We start from the raw sequence: 25711 nt of genomic DNA, 5'->3' as shown, positions 1-25711 counted from the left end.
CTAAACATGCAGATTTCTTTAACTATAAAAAATGGGTTAAACAAACAAATATACATAAAAAATCCTGTTATGTGCAACATACTATGAAAAAAGCACATTATAAAAATGAATAGAACGGTTGTAAACTTAATTTAAGAGAAGGTTCTAAAGTTTATGACAAAAAGTATACAAGTAGAATACTCAACTTGCATTCTATCACAAATTGAAATTTGCCTTATGACAATTAAAAATTATAATTTGAAAAGACTGGTTGGAACATTTAAAAAGGAAAAATACAAACCTACACATTATAAAAACGGACATTTATTACAGAAAAAAAATCAAATACACACAACTGTGTTTCTTTACATACTGAAAAAAAAAATCATATCCATGCTTTGTCAGTAGTTGCTGAATATAAATACACGCTTGCAGAAAGAGTACAATACTCCTCTGCTTCAAACAGATCACAAGCTATCCAATCTCCATCCCTACTCTGGAACCCAAGACAAATACAGCTTGGTTTGTTGAAACCGGAAACAACCAGAAAATTGCTCTTTCAAGGAAGTCAGCTGTCTTTGTAATATTTAGAATAAAGTCCAAGTTTAAAAAAAAAAAAATCCTCTCTGGTTCATTGTTTGCCCTCAGATTCTCTTTTGACCTTCAAGAACTCTGCCATGTTGGAAAAGTATTTCTGATTGGCTTCTGCTACTTTCTTTTCAGCTGCCTGAGGATTGACAATTTCCAGACCTTGCAAAGGGGTAAACGCCACACTGGAACTTGTTCCTGATGATCGGTCCCGAACTGTTGACTTTCCACCATACACCATGGACTGCTTCTGCAAAGTGCGCTGTGTTGAAAGACGGATTAGCAAGAAGATTAATTCAGATTCGGGCTGTATTCCCCAGCTCTGTTAACTAACATTTTTTTACTATAATTTAATATTTTTGACTATAAAATTTTACCGAATAAATCTCAGAAGCTGTCCAATGGCAAGGCGGCTTAAATACCTACACAATCAATGACCTATTGCATGACTACACACCCATTAGGCAGGACTGAAACCCTATAAGTGAATTTCTAGTGCAGTGTAGAAATAGACTTGACAAAACAAAGAAACATGCTTCATGATAACTTGTTAGGAAGATGGGAAACACATATTGTAATAAACACTTGCAAAGTGCTGGTGATCAAGAATTTAAATCGCCACATGGAAAGTGGTGCTATCAAAAGAATTTTACAATTGGGCCTGTTTCGTTCCTCTAACTTTTTAAACGTCCAAACTCCAGCGGCAGCAGGGTTACCTAGGAATTTTATAATGGAGGCCCACGTTGGCATACTAAACTGCATGTAGTCTAACTACTGCTCTAAGTACTGGGGTCCAGAGTGTGTGTGTGTGTGTGTGTGTGTGGTGGGGGGTGTCTATTATGAGGAAGCACTGCATGCTTTCAATGGGACCTGAGACAAACCATAAAAAAAAGTGTGCAAAAGGATGTATTAAATTAAGAAAATACGACTAGAATCAGGACTTCCTAAAGTATGCGTGTGTGAGAGAGAGAGAGAAAAAAATTAGATAGGAAGTGAAGGGTTTTATGAAGAATGCTCAGGTATGCTAGCAGAAGGTGAAGATGTGTTTCGTGTTTAAATACTTTCGTTGGTGTCTCTGTGGCCACATCAGACTCAAGAGACAGAGCAGAAGATTACCCATTCATCATCTGTTCTATTTGGTATTGGCAAGAAACAAAACGTGAGGGATAAGTGAATAAAAAAAAAACAAAAAAAAAAACCCAGTAATTTTACCTGCAAAGATTTAGAAATTCTTGCTTTGGACACTTCATTAACTTGTGCTTGTCGAACACGACCACTGCCCGACTTGCCTAACTGGCCAAGGCTGAATCCCAAATCTTCCTGGTAGGCATCTTCTTCAATCTTAATGATGACAAAGTAGTGGTTAACTTTTAGCAACAAGCAAGGGTAAATTACCAAACCAAAAGTACTGTTTCAAGGATTAGTATTCTATCATTTTTGTTAGTCTATTAATGTTTAAGAAAAAAGAAAAAAAAAAAAACCACACACACATAAAACTTCATTGATAATGACAAAAGTTTTTGCAAAGAGCAAAAATGTTATCAAACCTCTGCAAATGTCATTCGGTTGGCCTGCTTTCTTATCTCTGTCAGCCCAAGCCTTTCTTTCATTTTACGGTACCTAATAATGGATTAAACAGGAAAAAGACTGACTGAATCATTCTCATCCTCCTTACAACTGCAGTCCAATTTTAAAAATAGATTACCTCTAAAAAAAAAAAAAAAAAAAGTCCTATAGGTTTTCTCACCTACGACCCCCTCTTTTCTTTCTTTGTCCATCCAATGGTGCAGGTAGTGGCTTCACTTGCTTAACTGGTGGTGGTTCCTGCCATTTGTCAAACTTTCTCTCAATTTCTTCTTTTAGATCATACCCTACCTATGTATGGGGGGGAAAAAAAAAAAAAGCAAAATGTATCTAGATTTTATATATCAATGAAGGTAATTAACACAAAATTATACTAACATTTTAAAACTATTTTTAGAAATAATGCTTTATTTCTAGATATTCGATTAATTTATTTTTTGATACTATATACAAAATTAAATCCACAAAGTAAGTCTGCTTCTTTAAATACAACTCTGGAATGGAGACTGGGAAAGATCTGGCAAAGAGATAGATATACAGTGCCCTCCACTATTATGGACACCCCTCATAAAAATGAGTAAGAAAGCTTAGAAGAAGAAAAAAAAAAAAAACAAACAACACACTGCTGAGGAACCGTCATCTTGTTCTTGTTGAGAAACATCTGACTTAATTGAAACAAGTTCATTCAAAGAACAACAAAGCCCTCATAAAAAATACATATTTTTACCAAATACACATCTGCCACAATTGGTGGCACTCTTAGACATTAATGTGAAACAACTGCTTCCCAATTAAGTTGATTGGAGTGCAGATCTTTCCAGCTGAAATCAATGGCTTTCTAATTAACTGGGACACAAATGTGAGGAGACACAGAACCAAAATTTCCTTAGCTAACCATCATAATGGCAAAGAAAAGAGAACATTCAATCCAAATGAGGGAGAAGTGTGTTGCCCTTTACAACTCAGGCAATGGTTATTTAGCTACTTGCCTAAAAATGCCCATTTCTACAATTAGGACAATAATAAAAAAGTGGTCATCAACTGGAACTGTGACAAACTTGCCAGAAAGAGGACCCAAGTTTATTTTATCCCCATGTACAGTGAGAAGGAAGATAAGGGAGGCAATCATATCTCCCAAGGATCACTATTGGGGAATTGAAAGAAAAAGTTAAATCCTGGGGTTGTCAAGTCTCCAGATCTTATTTGGAAGGTATGCCAGAATGAAGCCTTTTCTATCAGTTATCCACAAACTTGAGCGCCTGCAGTTTGTAAAATGTTACAACTTTGAGTGGAACCGTGTTCTACGGTCTGATTAAACAAAAATTGAACTTTCTGACAGTAAACACGAAAAGTGGGTTTGGTGTAAAAAGGACGGCTATAATGAAAAGAACCTTGTCCCAACTGTGAAATATAGTGGAGGTTCTGTGATGTTGTGGGGTCATTTTCCTCCAAAGGCCTTGGAAACATTATTGTTAGGGTACATGGCATCATGAACTCCATGAAATATCAGGAGATTTTAAATCAAAACCTGGGTCATCATTGGATCTTCCAGCAGGATAATGATCTGAAACATATGTACAAATCAACCCTGAAATAATTAACGGACCACAAACTCAAAGTTCTGCCTTGGCCATCTCCATCCCCTGACCTGAACCCTATTGAAGAACCTGTGGAGTAAGCTGAAGAGGACAGTACACAGCAAAGGGCCTAGAACCCTGGATGATCTGGAGCGATTATGTAAAGAAGAATGGTCTCAGATGCCATGCCCTGTGAGAATTTTTAAAAATACATAGTTGCTCCTTTAGTTTTATAATGTAACTTAAGAATAGAAAACATTTCCTTACCTTGAGAAAAATAGTACCAGGCGCATGTAAAAAAACAAACAATTACATCCAGATAGCTTTTGTTGTCACAAACATTTGTTGGAAACACAGAAGGAATTTTTTCTTAAATTGAACTTTTTGCCACTTTAAAGAGGACATATTTGGAAGGTTTTTGGCTTTTATTTTCTGGGGTTCTCCAAGCCACATATATTACATCATAAATCACCAAGACAGACAATGTATTTTTTTTTTTTTAAATTACACAAAATGCTGTACTTTACAACACAATTTCATGCAGCAAATTCATATACAACATATTGTAAAGAAACAATAACTTTGACTTGAAAACACACCAAACTTTCGCTTTAAGAACCAATTACACATTGTTAACTTTAAAAGGTTTTGGGTAAAGCCAACATATTTGCGCTCACTGAAGTCTCACCTTCCCATCTGCACTTTCATGGAAACTATCCACTCTTGCAGCCAAAGTACATTTTGCAGCCACCAAACGAGCAGCCTTTCGACGTAGATCCTACACATGGATTCAAAATGTCAAAATAAAAGTTGTAGAATCCCTTACACAAAAATAAATGAGTAAAAGTAATTTTTACAAACACATTATTTCATAAGTTTAGTATCCATTACCAAGGCTCCAAAATCAAGGATACAAATAAACATGTTGCATTCCTTAGTCACAGAAGTTTCAGCATGAACAAATACAACCTTTGGCAAAAACTATGGAATCACTACTTTTGGATGATGTCCATTCCGCTGGTTTACTTTGTTGCAAAAAAAAAAAAGACAACACAAAGATATTTTATTTAACAGCTAAACATTCTGGAATTGTAAAAACACATCTCAAAACGTTAAATCAAATTGTTATAACTAATGGCACATTTTTTTGTTCAAACAAAGTACGGGAAAAAAAATTGTGCAATCACTCAGTGATGAGGAAAATAATAAAATATGGAAAAACCTAATAATTTGCTTTTCTAAAACAAATACCTGGAAAAGTCTAAATAGGTCAATTAGTCTGTAGTTAAAAGAGAGTGCCTGCAAACCTTAACGTGCTGTTGTACCGTACTGACTGACAGGAAACATGTCCCCAACAAGAGAGCCGTCAGTTGGAACAATGGAAAGGATTATAAAACTCCTTCAAGAATGTAATTCAACATGGAGTGTGGCAAAAGGTGTTCGTTATACCCAGTCTAAAATTTGGAGCAAGCACAAACAAAATGGGAAAGTGGGAGAACTGATGCCTCGAGCATGGGAAAGGCGCTATACAAATAAAATGTATTATTATTAAAGCAATACTACAAGTAGACCAATGAAGATGTCAAACCGTCAGGACAGAAAACCCAACACAATATGCCTAGAAAATAGAAAAATACACAACAAAAGAAATGAAAAACAAATGGGCAGAAACCAGAGTCAATCATTGTGACCAACCTGTAAGAAATCAGCTGATGCAATAGGACTTGCATACAGAAAAGCCAAACAAACCATCTTTAACACCTAAACAGAAGAAAACTAGGTTACAGTAGTAGTCATGGACTGTTGATTGGGTGAAAGGAGGTGATGCTGGAACTTTTGTTTGGTGCCATTCCAAAGAAGCCTGCCTGAAGAAAACAAGCAAATTTCCACACTCATTGCTCATATGGGGTTACATGTCAGATAAAGGACCAGGGGAAATGACAATCATTATCTACAGTAAATGCACCGGTGTACACTGAAATTTGACACTTCTCATTTTCCAAATGAAGATAAATTTAGTGAGGATAAAGGTATTTTGCTGGATGATAATGCATCTTGCCACAGAGCAAAGAGCATTGAAATGTTTCTTCAGGAAAGGCATATCAACTCAATGACATGGCCAGCAAAGTCTGGATCTCAGATTGAAAATTAATGGTGGAAAATAAGAAAATGTCCAGGACAAGGCTGCATCTTGCAAAGCTGATCTGTCTACTACTATAAAAGAAAGTGGGAACCAGATTGATGAAGAATATTATTTTTCATTATTGAAGTCAGCTTCTGTAGCCAAGGATTAGACCACCAAGGTCCCCACCTTCAGCCACCACCCAACTCACACTGCAATCGCTTAAAGATAGGGTGAGAAGCTCAGTCATCCAGGAGGGCTCAGAGTAGAGCCACTGCTCCTTCACATCGAGGGGAGTCAGATGAGGTGGCTCGGGCATCTGATCAGGAAGCCTCCCTGGTGAGGTGTTCCAGGCATGTCCAACCAGGATGTGGCCCCGGGGAATACCCAGGACACACTGGAGGGACTGTGTCTCCCGGCTAGCCAGGGAATGACTTGGGATTCCCCCGGAAGAGCTAGAAGTGGTGGCTGGGGAGAGGGAAGTCTGGGCATCTCTGCTCAAGCTGCTGCCCCAGCTGCTGCCGCTGCGACCCAACCTCTGATACGCGGAAAAGGATGGATGGATTACTGAAGTCCATGCCTCAAAGAATTCAACCTGCCATAAAAGTCTGAGGAGATACAAGAAAGCATTAATTATATTTTTTGTGTTAATAATTCCATAATTGTTTCATCATCATTGAGTGCTTCCATAATTTTCTCTCTAATTGGTCTGAAAAAAAATGTGCAATTAATTACAATTTTATTTAATTATTTGGGGTATGTTTTACAATGCCAGAATGTTCAGCTGTTAAATAAAATAACTCTGTCACATCTGTGTTTTTTTTTTTTTTGCAACAAATTAAAACAGCTGAATGAACATCTTCCAAAAGTAGAGATTCAATCATTTTTGCCAGGGGTTCTACGTGATATGCAGACTAAATGAATATAAAAATCAGTGTTTATTATTATCAACAGGGGAGGAGTGGTGGCTCGGAGGCTAGGGATCTGCACTGGCAACCGGAAGGTTGCCGTTTCGAATCCCTTAAATGCCAAAAGGGACTCTGCTCTGTTGGGCCATTGAGCAAGACCCTTAACCTGCAATTGCTCTGTCTTGGGTATGATGTTAATCTGCATCCATCCCTGCATGGAAAAACCTGGGGTTGGTGGCAGAACTGGCACTCCAGCCACCATAAAAAAAACCTCACACTAGTTCCATTCTATTCCATCTGAACTTGTGTGGTGCTGAGGTGTCACCCATTGTATGGCTGCACTCGGGTCCTGGTTTGTTGTGTGGTGAGTGCAGCAATGTGCTGTATCAGCACGTGCTCCTAACCTCTCTTTTTCTCTCTTATTATCAAGAAAGCACACTTAAACTAATCTAACAATAGCCAACAAAAATATACAAATTAATCTTTTACCAGAGTTAAGTTTTGTCTTTGTTTATTGGCTACAGAAGCTTACACAAAGGTTATTATTTACTAACACTAATACATTCCAATCAGCTTTTAAATGCTTTTGATGATTAAGAAAATGTGGCAGGGTAGTATAGATGCTGCCATTGATTTATTTGTAAAATGAAGTACAAAAACATGCATCGAGCAAATACTATTAGAGTTTTGCATTTGTCATATTAGTTTTTATTACTGTATTATTTCTAATCTTCTTGGAAATTCAGTTTAGTTTTCTTTTATCATCATATACTTTAATCTCAGTTCATATTAGAGAGAGAGAGAGAGAGAGAGAGAGAGAATGAATGCAAAGTACATACACCTGATGGGCCACAAGAAGGGAGAAACATGTGTCGTGTACTGTTTAAATTATTTGACAGGCACTCTAAACATATACATGCATAGATATTTATATAATATATATTTAAATTTTTATAACTTGTCTTTTCAGCTCATTAATAGTCGCATTTACATTCAGTTTTTCATTTCAGTTTGGTTTATTTTTTATTTCAGTTTATGAAAATGTTATTTTACTAATTATTTTCGTCTTCATTTTAGTTTTCATTAATGATTAGAATCTCAAGTCAGTTCATGTCAGTGTACTCCAAGTGATAAATTTCAAATGGGAAAAAAAAAAAAACTGTTCTCCTTGTACCATTTGGCAAAAGTTTTTTTCATTTAAAGCAATACGAAAAAGAATTGCTTACCTGATACACATTTGAGTATATTCCTGAAACAAGAATTCTAAGACGGTGCAACAAAAAATGGATTTACTCACCGGTGGAAGTGACTGTACAATTTCACTATGATAGATGTAGCCAGTGTGCGGGAGCAATGAAGTGGTACTGAAACCAGACAGTGAACGTCGTTGTGAACCAAGCAGCATGAGATTACATGCTGGCATTTTGGACAGGTTAGTCAAGCCTCCTGCAACACCTAAAATAATGGAGTATGAATTAAAATTTTACAAAGATTACAATACTGACTCTAACACTGATCTTTGTTATAGCACTTACAGAAAGTAGATGGCTTTGCTAAACCCATAAGGCAAAATAAATACACTTTTTACACTGCAGTTTATGGGACAAAATTCCTACAAGATGTGTAAAAACCTTAATCTGAGAAGGCACGCCAGTTACTAAAACTGCACTGCAATTCATTAGACAAAATGTGAATTGCCAAGCAATTCATTACCCATAATCTTGGCTGCAGTTGAAGCCCCCACAATGATGGAAAGGTTGGGTGCTATGAATGACATTCTCGATTCCACATATTCGTAAATTCGATGTTTTGATTGGTTAAGTTCAAGGGCCATATCGCAGGCTTCCGTTACACGAAACAGCTCATCATCAGCCAGTATAACACTACAGAAAAAAAAAAAATGTGCACGTAGCTGAAGTAATGTAAATCTTAATTAAAAAAAAAAAGGCTTTATTCTACTGTATCATACCCTTGTGTAGTGGAGGCTGTCACACTTACAACCATTATAGTTGCATTGGTCAGGATCTGTTGAAGGTTCAAGTTGTTCTTACATTTGTCCAGATTATTCCCGAGTTCCTACAAAAATATACATGTGGATTAGGGTTTGAAACAATTCAAAATCCTTTCATATTTTAATTCAGCCATTCATTTACTTAGTTTATAGCATGTGGTGTAGTGGTAGCACTGCTGCCTTGCAGTAAGGAGATTATAGGTTCATGTCCCAAGTCCTCCCTGCATGGAGAGCGCGTTGAAGAATGAGAAAAGTGCTATATAAATGTAAAGAATTATTATTGTTGTTAGTTTCTGAGCACACTTTTTCTAGTGCAGGGCTAGGAAGAAGAGGACCAAAGGTATACTCATATACACAATCATTCATATCTAGCCAATTTAAAAGTTGTGAAATAACAGTGCACAGAAGAAACCAGAGACTTCAACGATAGCCCATGCAGACAAAGAACATGAAAGTAAGAAATGAATTCAGGTCCAAATGCTGTGAGTAGACTATAACATTAATTACATTTTAAACATTTGTAAGAATTGTACATTTACAGTTCAATACTATCAGATAACTGATTCACAGCTGCCGTAAGACATGGCTTCATTAACAAAAACACATCACCAGAAAGCAACATAATGCAGCAAACAAGATGAAACAACACAAACTTTAATTCAGTAAGTATTAAGACATATATATGACATTAATCAAATGTTTCATAGTTGCTAGCTTCTCAATTTGCTTTTAGAAATGTACTGTATGTCTGTTCTTATGTCTTCAATTTCTCCACATCCTTTGAACGTCTTCCACGAGCAATCAGTTTCATGTCTTGTTACGATTTCTTTATAGGACTGAGATTTAAATATTCCAGTAGACAAGATATCATCCTGTTAATGGATTGTTTGATATATCTACTGGTAAATTTGGGATCAGTCATATTACAGGTCTCACTTTCAGTTCAGCTCCCTGATAAATGATTTAAATATTCTACTCCAGGAGACGCATTATATTAACATTAACTTCTTGGCTTCTTAATTGATAGCAAATATTCCAGCTCCATAGATTAAAAATAAATAAATAAATAAATAAATAAAAAAAAAACTCCAAAACAATCACACTGTCATAACCAGGCTTTAAAGTGTAATCATGGTTATTATTTGTGCATGCAGTGTTATATTTCTCCAACTGGATCAATTTTATGGCCAAAAATAACACATTATTTAGCCAAAGTATATGCAGAAATGCTACTGGGTCTCCTTTATACCAACAGCAATACGTCTGCCTAACTGTGACAACTTTTAAAAATTTTCTGGCTTTGTCATTGTGGTGTGTGTTCAGACCAAAGTGTGTGTGTATTTATTTACTTACCTATTTATGTATTTATTTATTTATTTCAAGATCTTCTATAAAAACAAAAATTCCTCCCCCGTCCCCGAGGACAAATAGAGTTTTATATTTTTGTTTATTGCCTCTTTTGCTCCCTTAACCTTTTGCAAAAATTATACAAGTAGTATGCTAAATACATACAATCATGAACATACAACCAAACTTTGGATTGTTACTGGTAACTAGGACAAGTCATAAGGTCACTCTACAAGGTACAGAAAAGTGTCCTATTAAAAGGTGTTTTGATGTTTCTATTTGAGATGTCTACAATACTGCAAATTTATCAAGTAATAAACTGAATGTAAAAACCAACCTCATAAAGTATGAAACTAAAAAGAAGCAATGTAACAGAAAATCTCTGTACCAAATAGCCATATGCTTATTTTCTTGAACTGTTCTGGTGTCTCCTACCAACTTCAGATTCAGGCAGAAACCATACTTGAATAGGGCACATTTTCATCACTGGGCACATTCATGCCAGGCAGACGTAGTGCTGTAATTAACTTAACACAAATGTGTGTGGGAACCGGGAAGACAAATTCACTTAAACCTCAAACTCCAAAGAAAAGCAGCTGGGCTCAAGATTTGATCCAGTCTCCGACTAGTGCTACTCCCTCACAGCTTTCATGTGTCTTCATATTAAATACTTGTAAAATTCTGTTTTATTATGCCTTACAAACTGAGCTGGTGCTTTGACCAAAAAAAGGGGTGAAAATTGACTTTAACATTACTAGATAAATATGTTTATACTATTCAACCAATATTTTAAACACCAAAATTACCTACTTTAACAGTACGGATATAATCCAATGAGTTTGGCACAAGAGACTCCAGTTCTGGAAAGCGCTTGGAGTATTTATCTCTTACAAATTTGTGAATTATATCTGAAAGAACAAATGAAAGGAAAAAAAAAAAAAAGACATTAAAAATGAACTTTAATTGTATTTAAAAATCAATAAGCCATTATTCATTGAAAAAATAAATAGAACTATAATCAAACACATGAAAAAGCAAAATAAAGGCTAAAATGTGTATGTTGCACGTATGAAAATATTAATACATATTAACACATTAGAAAGCACTAACATAAGTATATAAAAAATATTGTGTATTTATTCCTACAACCCCATTTAACAGAACCTTTTAATTTTTAACCTTAATTAATATGATTCATTATATTTTTTTAAATTAAGACTTTTGAGGATTTGGGTTTTATAGATACACATTTAACACCATAAGTGACTTCTAGTACAAAAGAAATAATGAAATAAAGGTCATGCCAGGCAGGAGGCAGCCTTGGACGGCTTGGTCACTTTCATCTGTAGTATGAGCTCTTGGGCAGATGGAAGTGTGACACCTGGGAACAATACCTATAAATATACAAAAAACCTACTCAGTTCATTATCGATCTCTACAGTTAGATTATTTGCATCCACAATCAGCCGGTATTCAGGATCAGCTTCTACAGGGCCAAGCACTGTAATGAAAGAGGGGTTGGGGTGAGGTGGGAGAGAGGAAAAAAAAAAAAGGGTAAAACACTCTTAGATTATTGTTTAATTTATTTATCATGTCAAGTCAGACTGATCCTCTATGGTTCATTTAATTTGGAAAACACAAAATTCTAAAAATACAATCAGCTTTGTCTTGTATAAAAAAATATAAATATTTCTTACCATCCGAGTTCTTGCGTTGATTACCAACGTGTTCGGATATCTTCTCTATAATATCTGCAAACTGTTGGCAAAGAACATTGAAAAATATTAGCAACAACAACAGATATTATTAATGACAAAACGTTCACAGAGCTAGACAGTAGTATGTACCATACTAGGATGCCTTGTCGAATAAACATTTATATTAAAATTTTAATTTTAATACTTCTATAGACAAACATACAAAGGTTGACCATAGATTAAGTTTGCAAAATTCAGACTTTCAAAATTAAAAACATACCACAAATAGTAGGGGATTCACATAAGAGGTAATTGTACCAATGCCATTTGTGAACTGAATGTAGCTAACAACAAACACTATGGATCACAATGTGAAAAAAAAACAACAGAGAAAAACAAATCAAGGATAAAGAGACACATGTGGTAGTAAACATAGTCTCCATAATGTGTGGCAGGCAGCACTCTCCTGGCTCCCTAACCAACCTTTCAATCATTTAGCAGAAAGTACACGGCTTTCTTTGATTGTGGCGAACAGCTTCTCTGAAAGAGGCAAATATCCATGTCTGGTACTAACTAATCATTAATTCTATCCCTTGGCCTCTACATAGAAAAACTCCCTTCATCCAAAACCCATACAATTTCAAGACACTTTTCAGAATGATAAAAAAAAAAAAAAGTGAATTGATGGAAGAACACTTGCAGAGGAAATTTGGTGTCTTATGATTGGTTCCTTCATATGAAACTGTGAACAAGGCACTATTATGCTTTGTATGGTTTACCTAATTTTTTGGCTTAGTTCCCAAAAAACACATACAATAGACCATGGAAATTCCTGGAATATTATGCGATATATTTTCCTGGGTTTTATAACTCTGCTTTGTTCACACGTGTAGTAAACCTTTAACTATAAATGTATGAAATACTATAGACTGCAAGAGCAAAAGAAGCTAAATATGGGTCTTGCCTATAAGCCCATCATCCAATGACAAGCAATTCTGCCCACAAAATGGAGCACAGATCATTACGAATATAATGACTTAATAAATGTTTTCATTCAATTTGACAAGCATGTAAAAAAAATATTATAAAAAAAAGGGGCTCTCAGTGACTGGCCTCAAGAAAACTTACCTTAACTATGAGAAGGGGATTAAAAATTTGGTGACTGAAGATGCTTGAATAATAAACTACCTTACTTAGTATGCATCTGCCAACTGAAGTTTTGATCAACAATGAGCAAGATTCTTCGGTTTCAGATTCAAGTAGACTCACAATACACAACAAATAAATGAGTTTCTTTATTCAAGATGTATTCCTCTCAGGCTGTCCTTCATGCAAGTTATTAAATCATCCTTAGGATGACAGAAGGCAAACTAGCATATTCATATTCTGGCAGAAAAAAAAAAAATTCTTAATCCACTTAGCGCTTGTAGACAATGTCATCATATTAATCAGATAAAAATATGCAGCTATGGGTAAAATACAGAAGCATGCATTTGTGTATAAGCAACTTTGTGCTGAAGCCTAATTACTGGCAGTATCCAAAAAAAAAAAAAATTCACAAAATCTAAATTCTTACCATCACAAAGATTAAACTATTAAGTTTAATTAGTGCTGTGTTAAAAGTTGTTTAGTTTTGTATTTTGTGAGTTTTTTTTTTTTATTTTTCCCATTTTTATATAAAAAGAAAAGTAACAAAAAGACAAAATCCAGGAAAAATAAAAATAATTATTCTTTCTAACCTAGTTATTTCTGATTATAATGTTGCAGGGGTCCAGAGTCCATCTTAGCAGCACTGGCCACAAGGCAAGAACCAAGTATGGACAAGCCTGTGATAAGCGCACTGTGGTGCGGTTTTAAATAATCAACAATAACAAATTAAAATAATAAAAAACAAAGAGTGGAAGAAAGAAAAGCAAGTGGAATTGTTTCCCGACTATTTTATAAACCCACCCACTCAAGCCTGAAGAGGACTTTTTAGGATTTTGAACTTCTAATGGACTATTTATCACCGATTTTAAAGTTCTTATTCTTTTAATTACCCGTTTATAGAAGGGGGCTTGAGATTTGTTTTATTGAGGAGTTTGTTTTTTGTGCTGTGCTAGAGGCAGGCCACGGATCTTGGCTACCAATTGCACTGGGTTGGGAGGGGTGTGGAGCCTTTCTGTGCAACTTACAGGTGGTGTGTGAGAGAGATAAGAGGTCTGTGGCAAAGCACACACTCTGGAGCATGCAGGCTCTGAATGGGTGTGGGGGTGTACATGCTGGTGCTACTCCGGGGTTAATTAGTATGCTTGGCTGATTGCACATTCAGGATTAAATGCATGTTGATTAGTCAGGTAACGGACCATACCTGCACCCAATCAGGCAGGATATAAGGGTGCCTGCATGGCAGAGAGGGGAATCAAGAAATAGAACGAGATCAACCAAGAAGACTGTTGAGCGAGCAGTATCAGGTGCCAAAGCAGAGCCAATGAGAGAGAAAGTAGTAAGTCGGTGGTTAGCCCCACGGAAGAGTGAATGATCAGCGCTCTAGGGACAGATAGTCCCATTTGATTTTTCAGAGGAGTAGGTTCAATGGTGGAGTCCTCCCCAGGGATCTGTGACCAGGACACCCGACTCCAAGCGGTCTGGCAAATGCCGATGGAGGGAGCCGAGAAGGGGGTCAGTGAGGAGGAGTACAGCTGCTGGACTCTTTGCTGGTTGAGCGAGCTATGGGTGAGCACCAACCCTTTGCTAACTGTGTGTCAGCATTTGCCCAACTCATCTCCGTTTATGGCTATCGACTGTTCCAGGTTCAAGAGGCTCCTGGAAGCGACCAGGTAGCATGGAGCCAACCTTGACTGTCACAAAGACACCATTCTGTCCCAGTGCTCAATCACACATTTATACACACCCATGAATACTGGTCCACACTTCAAAGTCACAGATTAACTTAGCAGTCACATCCATGGGATGAGGGAGGAAAACTTGACAAAAATACCCAAAGCAAATGGTATTCAGTTTGTGTACTATGATTATTGGCATGGTCACTTCTTACATAGCTTTCCTTTAGAGTGCTGTTGCAAATAAGAACTTGAATAGACATACAAGGACCATCTAATTTACCATGGCCATTGTTAATACTGGTTTCCAAACACTTGCCAGGACTTTTTATCTCTATAAAGTATTCAGCAGCTAAAATCAAACTGATTATGGGGAGAGAAGAAAAAAAAAAAACCCCACACAGTTGCACATCACCTCTTGCTGTACTGCCTGACACTGGTACAACCCTCTACATAAGAGAACAAAATAAAAATATCCCCATAAAATAAAATCAGAGTGGAAAAAAAAAAAGACTAAAGATTGAATATGCACTGACAAAAACAAAATGCATGTCTGAGAAAGGATTAGAAAATTGCTCAAGTGCTGAATTAACTGCAATATATGTAAAAATAATCAGGCCTAATCTGGGATAGCTTGGGTGAAGTGGGAGGACGTTTGCCCAGTACTTGGAGATATGGTCATCAAGGGAAAAGGTCCTAGAGAGAAACCGAGGTCCCATCCACACTATTACATTTTTGTTAAAAAAAAAAAAAAAACACAGACATTTGACTTGTTTTCTCCCTTTATCCACACTACCCTGGCATTTTTAATCCTCAAAAATTTATGAAAATGCTATCCAGGGCTAGTTATATCTAAAGACTCCAGATGTAGCTTTTCATTGTGGATGTGAGAAAACAAAGATTACTGAAAATGCAGACTTTACTGCACTCTGGTTGGTTATTGGCTTATTGGGTGGCTCTTCCATGACTGGATGCTGCTTATTACAACATCTAATTCCCTGATTGGTCACCCTTTATGGAAGAAACGGCAGGCATTGAAGAGTTGCTTTCCATAGCCCTCGACATCATGTTTTTAGCTCAGCAAATCCACAAAAAGGAAGCACGCATTGCAATAACCGCAATTACCAACATGCACAGAGATAAAATCATAGACCAATAAAATATAGCACATTTGGAGAGTACTACAATTCCTAATATTCTACTCAATCTAAGGAAGTTAAGACACAATCTAATGAGTTCTTTGACTCATTACAGATACCACAGCTAGAAACGCTTATTGCTATGGAGATGGATAAACCTTTGACACTCTCAGAATCACTAGACTCTATAAACTCACTTCAAAGTGGGAATACAATTGGCCTTGAATGCTATCTAGTGGAATTTTATAAAATTTTCTTTCAATAAGTTAGCTCCACTATTATTAGAGTTTACAGAAGCTAAAAAGACAACAAAATTTCACCTCAAACTTTTCACCAAGCATTAATTTCCATCTTTCCTAAGAAAAATAAGGACTTGCTACAATATGCATCGTACAGACCTCTCACTCCCACATAAAATGACACTGAGATAGATACACTCCAAAGTTCTAGTTAGAAGGATTGAGAAAGTGCTTCCTTTAATATCACAAGACCAAAACGGATTTATAAACACCGACACTTGGCTTCTAATCTTCAATGATTGCTTAATATCATACATTTAAAAATTAAATCTAGCACCACAGAGATCTTACTATCTTTGGATGTAGAAAAAGTGTGCAACATTGTTGAATGAGACTACCTGTTCACCACATTGCACATATTTGGGTCTGGCCCAAACATATGTGCATGGATCAAACTACAGTACTCCCTCCTCGATCGTGGGGGTTGCATTCCAGAACCCCCCGCGATAGATGAAAATCCGCGAAGTAGAAATCATATGTTTGTATAGTTATTTTTATAATATATTTTAAGCCCTTATAAACTCTCCCACACTGTTAACATTATTAGAGCCCTCTAGACATGAAATAACATAGTCAAAAGTTTAAACTGTGCTCCATGACAAGACAGAGATGACAGTTCTTTCTCACAATTAAAAGAATGCAAATATATCTTTTCTTCAAAGGAGTGTCTACATCAGGAGCAGAGAATTTAAGAGAGAGCGAAAGAAAAGCGAACAATCAAAAAATCAATACGTGTGCTTTTAAGTTTGCCCGAAGCACTGCAATAAAGCGGCATTTTTCAGAGAAGCGTCAGTATCTTCTAAGCAAACAGCCTCTGTGCAAACAGCACCTCTGTTCACAGCCCCTCTGTCAGGCACAGAGAACGTCAGAGAGGGTGAGATAGAGGCAGAGGCAAGCAAACAATCAAGCGCCGCTCGAGAAGCATATCTTATAGCATTGAGGAGTTTTAGTTAATATATAATACGTGCTCTGATTGGGTAGCTTCTAAGACATCCGTCAATAGCGTCCCTTGTATGAAATCAACTGGGCAAACAAACTGAGGAAGCATGTACCATAAATTAAAAGAAGCATTGTCCGCAGAAATCCGCGAACCAGCGAAAAATCCGTGATATGTATTTAGATAGGCTTACATTTAAAATCCACGATAGAGTGAAGCCGCGAAAGTCGAAGCGCGATATAGCGAGGGATTACTGTAATCTATACTAGTCCAGAAACCTCAGTTCATACTAACATTATTTCAATCTACTCCAAACTAGAACCTGGTACTCAACAAGGATGTCCCCCATTACCATTGCTCTTCAAAATGCATCAGAGACAGAGGATTTTCAGAGAAGGACTGGAACAGAAAATATCATTATATCCAGATATGGTACTGTATATTTTTGACCCAGAAAGCTCCATGCCAGCAGTCCTAAAAGCACTAGCAGCCTTTCAAAAGTTATCTGGTCACAAATTTATTTTAAATAAAAAAGTGCGCTTTTTCCATTGAACTCTCTCACAATACTAGACTGGAATCCTCATTTATCTTAGCAGATCAGTTCACATATCTAGGGGTAAACATAAGGCTCTTTTTCAAAAAAAATTGTGTGGCCTGCGCAGAAAAAAAGAAAAAACACATCTCACATTAGCAGGTAGAATCGACACCGTTAAGATGAACATCGCTCCCAAGGTGCTGCTTCCATTTCAAACCATCCCTACAGAATTTTTTTTTTTTTAAGAAATGAGATTCAATCATAACCTCATTTATTTAGAATTCTAAAAATCCACACATCCGAAGGGTGTCTCTACAAAAACCTAAAGCAGAAGGGAATAAGGCACTACCTAACTTTCAATTTTACTTCTGGGCGGCAAATATACAGGCTATACAAATATGAATATACACAAGCCTGGTCTGCAATAGAATTAACATCTTACGGTACTTCTTTATATTCCTTGTTCTGTGCCCCACCCAGTAAATACACTCTAGCTCCATATGTGCAAAACAAAACACTCAATTATTCAACTTAAAACCTTCTCTCAAGCACAATTATCTCTAATAAACTATCTAAAATATTTCAAGGGCAAGATTCAACACATAAATATTGCAATCTAGCTCCAGCCTTACAGGTCCACATGTTTTGGATGTGCACCAATTAACATCGTTTTGGACAAAAATCTTTGAATATCTATCAGATAGCCTTGGTGTCACAATTACACATAACCCATTAACAGCTGTGTTTGGTGTACTCCATTATGGGTTTAAAATGGAGAAGGACAAGCAAATCGTAATTGCCTTTACCTTTCTACTAACACTTAGACTTATCTTGCTCAACTGGAACAATCTCAACCCACCATATTTAAGTCAATGGGTAACTAATGTTTTATTCTTTCTGAAATTGGACAGAAAAATAAAAAAATAAATAAAAATCAAACATCTAATTCTCAATCTCACCCTGAGGATCTGTTTAAAACTTTAAAAAAATATGTCAGGGCCTAATCAATAACATTTTAGAATAATCTTCTAGATTGGGGTAAAGGATACTCTTACTTGCTGCTTCAAAGATTTGCTTTGTTGATTGGCTTCCCTCTCTTTCTTTTGTGTGGGTGTTGAATTTTAGTTTTGTCAAGTTTTGATTGTACGAATAGTTATTTGCTTTTAATTAAAATCAATAAAACCATTGACTGCTGGCCCATTTATTACCAGGAAATTGCTGGATAGGTCTATGCATATATGATGAATAATGAACTCTATCAAAACTCAAAGTAAAAAAAAAAAAAAAAAGTAACAGAAAGCAATGGTTTTATTATCAACAGTAACACTGTTAAAAATAAAGGAACTATTAATTACTATTTTGACCAGCAACACAACCTAAAGCCTGCAATTCAATGTACTAATATTGTACTGTAATTTGAAATTAAAAATTGCAATTCCAACGTTAAAGGCAATAATCATCAAATTTGCAATGATAGTGCACTCCTAAATTGAATGGAATGATACTTCTCTACTAAAATGTTACTAAGATTGCTTTATTCATTCTTCGATTGTATAACCTACTTTTCCAGGTCATGCTTACAAAAACTGGTTCTTGTATCTGCAGGGACCAACCCTTGACAGAATGCAAGTCCATCATACTACCCAACTGCGTACACATCCACACAATTTATTTTTAAGTGGATTGCTCCCTGTCTTTCTATTATATATAAGGAAGGAGACGAGACGTGATTTTCTCAGAGAGACACTTTCATGTGCCGTGAGAAAATCTTTGTGCCAAGAGATTTAACCATGCCTGGGGCCAGAAATAAAAAAAAAAAAAAAAGTATTAGACAAAGTAGAACTTTGTGAAGAATTTGAAAACGGTGTGGTACACATGCAGAGCAGGTTAAAGATAATGGGAAGTATGAAAATTCTAAAGTCTCAAAAAAAAAAAGGATAATAAAGATCGCATTAGCGCAAACAAACAGAAATTACTTGGTGAAATAACGGAACAGCGACAAGAGATTGAATATATTCTTCTGATTTAAAATTTAATTTGGAGACTTGCAGATCATATAATTCGTGTTGCCATCAGGGGAGAGAAAAAAAAAAAAAGTAGTGTTTCTTCCCAATGAAGAGCCGTATCCACGAGAATTAAAAGATTTGCTGTATGGTGAAAGTGAAATCCAGCGAGAGAAATCATTTTTCATTTGTGTAAATGCTATTGTCAGACATTTCTTGTAGAGAGAAAGAAACAATATTCACTCATGGGCAGTTATACATTGCATTGTCACAATGTAATTCCAAACACATTGAATCAAAATTCAATGCGATACTGATGAAAAGGTAAAAGTGAAAAGAGACTGAATATATGGTCATAGGTGATATGACATAAGTGTGCCGCGCAGGATGCAGATCACACAGCATGGCGGCAGCAGCAAGCCAGCAGCTGATAAAGTAAAGAGGTGGGTTTAAAAAAAACACTATTTGTTTCCCATTGTATCACCGTTTAAGAGGGGGTTTCGCAGGAGTGACCGCGTCTCCTTGGGGTGCGTTAAGTCCCCCTCTTTACGACAGGAGCGGCAGTGAAGTGAAGTGGCTGGCGTGTAGCGCAGGCTGGGGGGGTGAAGCGCCCCTAGTAATTCTAAATGTATGAATTTTGCTCTCTCTCTGAAACTTAACATAGCTTTGAATGAATAGGTTGCTGACAGAGATGAATCCACTATCAGAACTTTGTAGTATTCTGCTGCAATTTTCATTGTTGGCGTTTATCATTTTCATAATCTATTGCCAAATACTAATATTCCTTTTAGCATATATTTCACCTTATATCCAGTACTAATCTGCCTTAGGGATAAACAATGCTAAACAAATTCCTAACTTTTTGCTCACCCCCTTACTATGTCGAAGTTTAGCAATACTTGTCACACTCTCGGCACTGCCAATATCCATCTCCATTTCCTCCGGCACATCCTCCAGCTGGGTCCCATCTTCATCCTCAAGCCCACTACCCTCATCCCCTTCAGGTCCTTCATTTACATCACGTGCTTCCTCCAAGTCAGCCAACAGCTCATCTGCCAGAGACATTCTAGTTAAAGATGGAAAAAACAAAAAACAAAAACAAATGGTTACTGATGGGTGCGATATATCATTTTTAGTTCCCAGATCAACAATTTAAAAAGAAGTCTGCAGTTACACAAGCTACATTTTTATATAATTCCAAGTCATTTACTTCTAGGTGGAGAAACATCTGAAGAATCCAGATGTTCTATTGTCCATTCTACATGAAAACAAACTTTTCACAATGAAATAAAAATTGCAAGATGTAGAGGAACATGTATACCATAAAAGTAACACTATTCTTATAAATTACATTGGCAATAGCACAGCTGCCTACTACCAAAATGCACTGAAAGGAAACTGGATGTTATCCATCCATTTTTCCTAATCTTCTAAAGTTTCCCTGGGTTGTTTATTTCCTATATGGACATACAGATTCATAATAAGCAAATATAGACAGACATCTGGATCACTCCTCTGAAGTGATATTAATCAGAGATGTGCTAGTGTCTCAAGACATAAAGAACAGAAAGGCCCTGAGTCTATCTGTCAACAGCCAGGCATTAAACTGGAAAAGTTTAGTTTGAACCTAGAAGAGTCCACATATCATATCACAAACCTCCTTAATCCAAATCAATATTGTAGGGTCTGGGGTGCAGCTCGTCAGCACTAGGAACAAAGAACAGCCCTGGAAAGTCAACCAGTTAATCACTGGGCTCACTCACACATTCACACCAACACTCTCACCAATTAAACTAAGTGATGGAAAATTAAAATTGGATTACTTGGATTATTATTTTTTTTATGGAGGAAATGCAAAATCCATACAGGCTACATCCAGGTTTTGAACCCAAGACATAATATTACATCTACCTTTTAAAGTTTCCAGATCTTTAAAAATTCTCTTTGGGCTATAAAGAGTACCCCCAAAAGCTTAGTGACTCGCTCAGTTTCATAAATTCAATGCGACAACCAACAGTCAACTGCTTTTCAGCCTTGATCCTGGAAGGCTACTACAACTGCTCCCCAGCCAATTTCAAAGATTAGGGGTCAGGTCAGATGCTTATCTGTTTTAATTAAACATTCTTTATATCTCTAAATCAACATTTGGAAATGCCAAAAGGTACTCTAAGAAATAAACTAAATACATTTTATTAACATTTAACAATGGGTCAGTTTTTTCAAATACATTTCAACTTGACTGTCCTAAATTCCACACAATTAAAAGTGAGCAAACAATGATAATAAGGTATTCAAGAACATGACAGTGGATTATTCCACAGCGCGTGTGTATGTTTTCATATAAAAATTTCAAGATACAAAAAGAAAATGAAAACCATAAGAACAATTTTGACAAGAACAAGTCTTTTTTAGCCAAACACAAAGTGATCAATCCCAACTCATTTGATTTCTGTAAAATATACGAAGTAGAAGTTACTTAATAAATACTACTTTCTAGCACACCATTTTGTAACATAGTTAACTGTGTAAATATATGGAATCTTAATGCATTTACATTAAGGACTGCTTACCATAAAAACACCCAAAACTTCATACAAGGTCAAAACTGAAACGTTTTACAAATCTTTCTAAAGGAATTTGAAATAATAAAAAAAAACAAAAAAAAAAAACTCCAGAACCCTGACAATTCATTTAAAGGCTCACCAGTGCAGCTATTGGTGCATTGTCACATAACAAGGTGAACTTTCTTCTAAACCTCTTTCAGGAGGTGTCAGGTTTTCCTATTTGATTTCTATGTAGTTTGCTAAATCCGAACAGTTTTCTATGACCCCTAATACACAGAAGCATTCTGTTTCCAGCATTCACTAGAAGACCATTTTCTTAGAATACTTGAAGTGAAAGCATAAAACGGATGCCAAAGTACAATTTGTACTGATCATGCCACAGAATGGTATTCCAGTTAATGTTGAAATCTTCCATATGCTTGTCGCGCGCTTACAGCTGTTGCATGTAAACCAATGGAAAGCTAATAAAAAAAAAAGTCCAATTTTTCATTTAACATGTCTTGGAGTACAGGATAAATATTTAGAAAGGTATAGGTTACATTTGATTTGATTTGTACTTGTTTGATTTTTCCTTTAGGTTGATACACTTACTCCAGAACCATGAGAAATAACTTCACTACACACAGTTGTTGCCATTCAGCTAATTATGTAGGTTTCTTTCAACAAAAATGTTAATTTTAATTACAATAAGGATGTGGATTAATAAATTGACAGGAGAAGGAAACCCATGTGCGTCTGGGAACATAATACTCAGGAACATTGGTTATCAGACTCCTGGCCCTTTTTTTGGTAGCTGAATGTCTTTGTTCCAACCAGTTTCACAATCAGAGTAATTTTCGATTTCCGATTGATCACACTGTTTAATTAGTTTTGTTTCTGTTCTCTTATTCTGCATTCAGAAATATACAGCAGTGTGCTTTTTTTTTTTTTTTTACATTTACAAGACATCAGAACTATCACTTCAAATACATAACTCTCTGTTGTCCTCGTATTAATTTCCTTTTTTACCCCCTTTGTCATTTACTCATTTATATCTTAAATGTATCTTACTTGTATCTTACTTATTTTACTTGTATCTTAATAATGACAGCTAATAACAAATAGAGCCAAGCAACCCTTGGTACTGAAAGGCTGCTGCTACTTCAGTGTCAGGCCCACTAATATGCTCATTGGTAAACAGAGAATAACATAACCAGAACACCATAAAAATATTACAAACCAAGCAAAAAAAAAAAAAAACTGCTATGTTATCCCCCTATAACATACATAAGGGTTTAGTGTGCTCAAATAAAAAAGGCATCAAACTTAGCTTTGCAATTTTCCCATTGGCTCCAAAAGAAAGAAAATGGGATATAACTTGCTTAATTAGGCTAACAGTCAAATTAAAGAAGACGTTGGAGGGAACAAGAATTTGCAGTCACAAAGGGTCCCCGAGTTCGAGAACAACTGCCGGGGGTGGGGAACAAAAGGGAAAAGGAAAAAAAAAAAAAACCCTAATTATCAAACTGCCAGGTTCTAAATCGAATTCTTTATAGTCGTACAAACGCAATCCTCGCCATAAAAACTAGATATAGAACTCTGTTTCTACCAAAAGATACATTTGGCTTTTCGTACAGAAACTCTTCAAATAAATAAACACGCACTCGAAGGACTATAAAGCAAGAAAATTTAAAAGAAAAGGAGTGTTCTGATTTAGCAATCACAGTGAGACGATCGATAGACAGATTGGTATAAATTTCCCTTTGGGATTAATAATCTATGTTGTTGGTATAAAGGCGATTCAAAATATATTTGTGGCGTACACTATTTTTATTCACAGGAGATTTTTTTGTTTTTAACTTTAGGCCATAAGGAATATATTAGCATGTGGTGTTTAAACGTTTCTCTTCGACTGAAAATAATCATCATAGATTATGCTCAACGGACACAGTACATCAGATGGGCTGAGCGAATAGAGTTAGGGTATCATCTGGGCTTTAATTCTTATACTTACTCAATTCATTCATTGCCTTAATGTTTCTCATCTATTTGAAAATTAAAACCTTATGAAACGAAGCCGATGTGCCTATAAAACACAAGGATGTCTATCATGCGAACGAATTTACGCGAACAGCTAACCTTCGTTACTTAAATCAATCAATTAATGACGTACCTCTCCTGTGTCCTACTATTTTCTTAAACTATATATCAAGTGACGCGCCAGAAGTGTCCCAGCTTCCACCTGCAAACTCAGAGTATCCTTCTCAATCTGCCAGGTTTCACGTTATCTGAAATTCACCCTGTCAGTCAGGACTCACGCGAATAACTAAAGTAACTACGACCCCGGAAATAAACACAGCTATCGAACAACTATTTCCGGGTAAAACCTGGCGGGCTTATCAAAATGGAAGATGTCCTTTGTAGTAGTAATGATGATGCTGTTAAATGAGTATACTTTGGACGTTTTAAAAAGTGCAATTTTTTAAAGACGCTAGTACGCTATCGCTGTTTCCGAGTTACTTATGCTTTATGACAAACCTCTGCGAAAAGCCAGCCTGCCTATTTACAAATAGATTCAATCTGTTTTATGAATAGATTATACCATAATTATACATAGAAATATTTAAAAAACGTAATTGTAATTGTTCACGTAATACTTTAGAGTTGGGACTACCTGGGTTCGTCTATTAGTGAGTGCTGTTTTACCCTTAACTACTCGCCCCATTTCTCATCTCATAAGTACTCACACGGTGAACTTTATGCTCAAGTGTTAAAATGGCTATTTATATGCACGCTGTGAGGTTGTAATATAAAATATTGCAATAATTTTAAATCGTACGTGTTTTAATGTAATTTAATACCATATTACTGAATAGTATGACACAGTCTAGGACTCTGAAAATAAACCTGATCCACTTCTCCAATGCTCATTTGTCACCTGTCACACTTTCATCTAGCCTACTGCAGGATCTGCACATGTATCACATTTCACTTCAGTTGTTGAATGTTCTTTGCAGACAAAGTCATTGCAAGAAGAACATCTCGTCGTTTTCATACATAAGTAGGCACCCACACAGTGTATCAAATGCACCATATAGAACTTGCTACTGTGCATCCATAAAAGTGGCTGGGAGCACAATGGTGGGAAACCATTACGACACTGTCCTTGTAGTCGAGGACAAATGGAGGATGCTGTCAGTAGGTTCATGTAAAAGGACGTTGGACAAAAATAACTGAGATTGGTGTACAAAATACACCAGTGAGAGTAGTTAAGGGTTAAAGTACGCTTCATTTGTGTCACGTAAAGCAGATCCAGCGGTTTCAGTTAACTTATGACAAGTCCCCACATTTTGTTTCGCTTGCGTGTCGCACCCACCACACGCCGAACCACCTGGATTGGGACCCGAGTGCAGTGGGTGACATTTCAACACCACACCGACACAGTGTGACTTCATATTAAATTGTCCTAATGTTTTTGACTATTGTGAAATATGTGACCTAGGAAATTTAACAAGGAATTATTTGATAATAATTTTGTGTGGGTCTGTTTTATTTTTTCATGTATATTCCAAATTCTTTTTAATGAATTATTTTTGATGTATACATTAGTGTGATCTAAC

General features: G+C 36.2%; 1 protein-coding gene across 1 annotated transcript; it reads right to left on the bottom strand.

The window, feature by feature from the left end:
- Window positions 1-281: 281 nt before the first annotated feature.
- Window positions 282-24422, bottom strand: prpf31 (PRP31 pre-mRNA processing factor 31 homolog (yeast)). Its single transcript, XM_039741586.1, has 13 exons — window positions 24265-24422; window positions 20419-20614; window positions 11814-11874; window positions 11534-11617; window positions 10927-11024; window positions 8728-8834; window positions 8472-8641; window positions 8056-8213; window positions 4417-4506; window positions 2315-2442; window positions 2115-2187; window positions 1780-1908; window positions 282-829 (listed from the first exon to the last, which is right to left on the bottom strand). The coding sequence occupies exons 2-13, from the start codon at window positions 20611-20613 to the stop codon at window positions 611-613; spliced, it is 1512 nt and encodes a 503-aa protein (XP_039597520.1). The 5' UTR covers window position 20614; window positions 24265-24422; the 3' UTR covers window positions 282-610.
- Window positions 24423-25711: the final 1289 nt, after the last annotated feature.

The sequence above is a fragment of the Polypterus senegalus genome, chromosome 18, assembly GCF_016835505.1.
Source record: "Polypterus senegalus isolate Bchr_013 chromosome 18, ASM1683550v1, whole genome shotgun sequence".
In the NCBI taxonomy this organism is placed as follows: domain Eukaryota; kingdom Metazoa; phylum Chordata; class Cladistia; order Polypteriformes; family Polypteridae; genus Polypterus; species Polypterus senegalus.
The sequence above is the reverse complement of the archived record's forward strand: the minus strand, read 5'-3'. Positions and strand labels throughout refer to the sequence as shown.

What these genes read in the sequence shown, in the direction of transcription:
- prpf31 (XM_039741586.1), bottom strand. Translation starts at nt 20,613, where the DNA reads ATGTCTCTGGCAGATGAGCTGTTGGCTGACTTGGAGGAAGCACGTGAT. An exon ending in TCAACGCAAGAACTCGGATG is followed by an intron (nt 11,618 to 11,813) that starts GTAAGAAATATT and finishes CTTTCATTACAG; the next exon opens with TGCTTGGCCCTGTAGAAGCT. An exon ending in ACAGCCTCCACTACACAAGG is followed by an intron (nt 8,642 to 8,727) that starts GTATGATACAGT and finishes TTTTTTCTGTAG; the next exon opens with TGTTATACTGGCTGATGATG.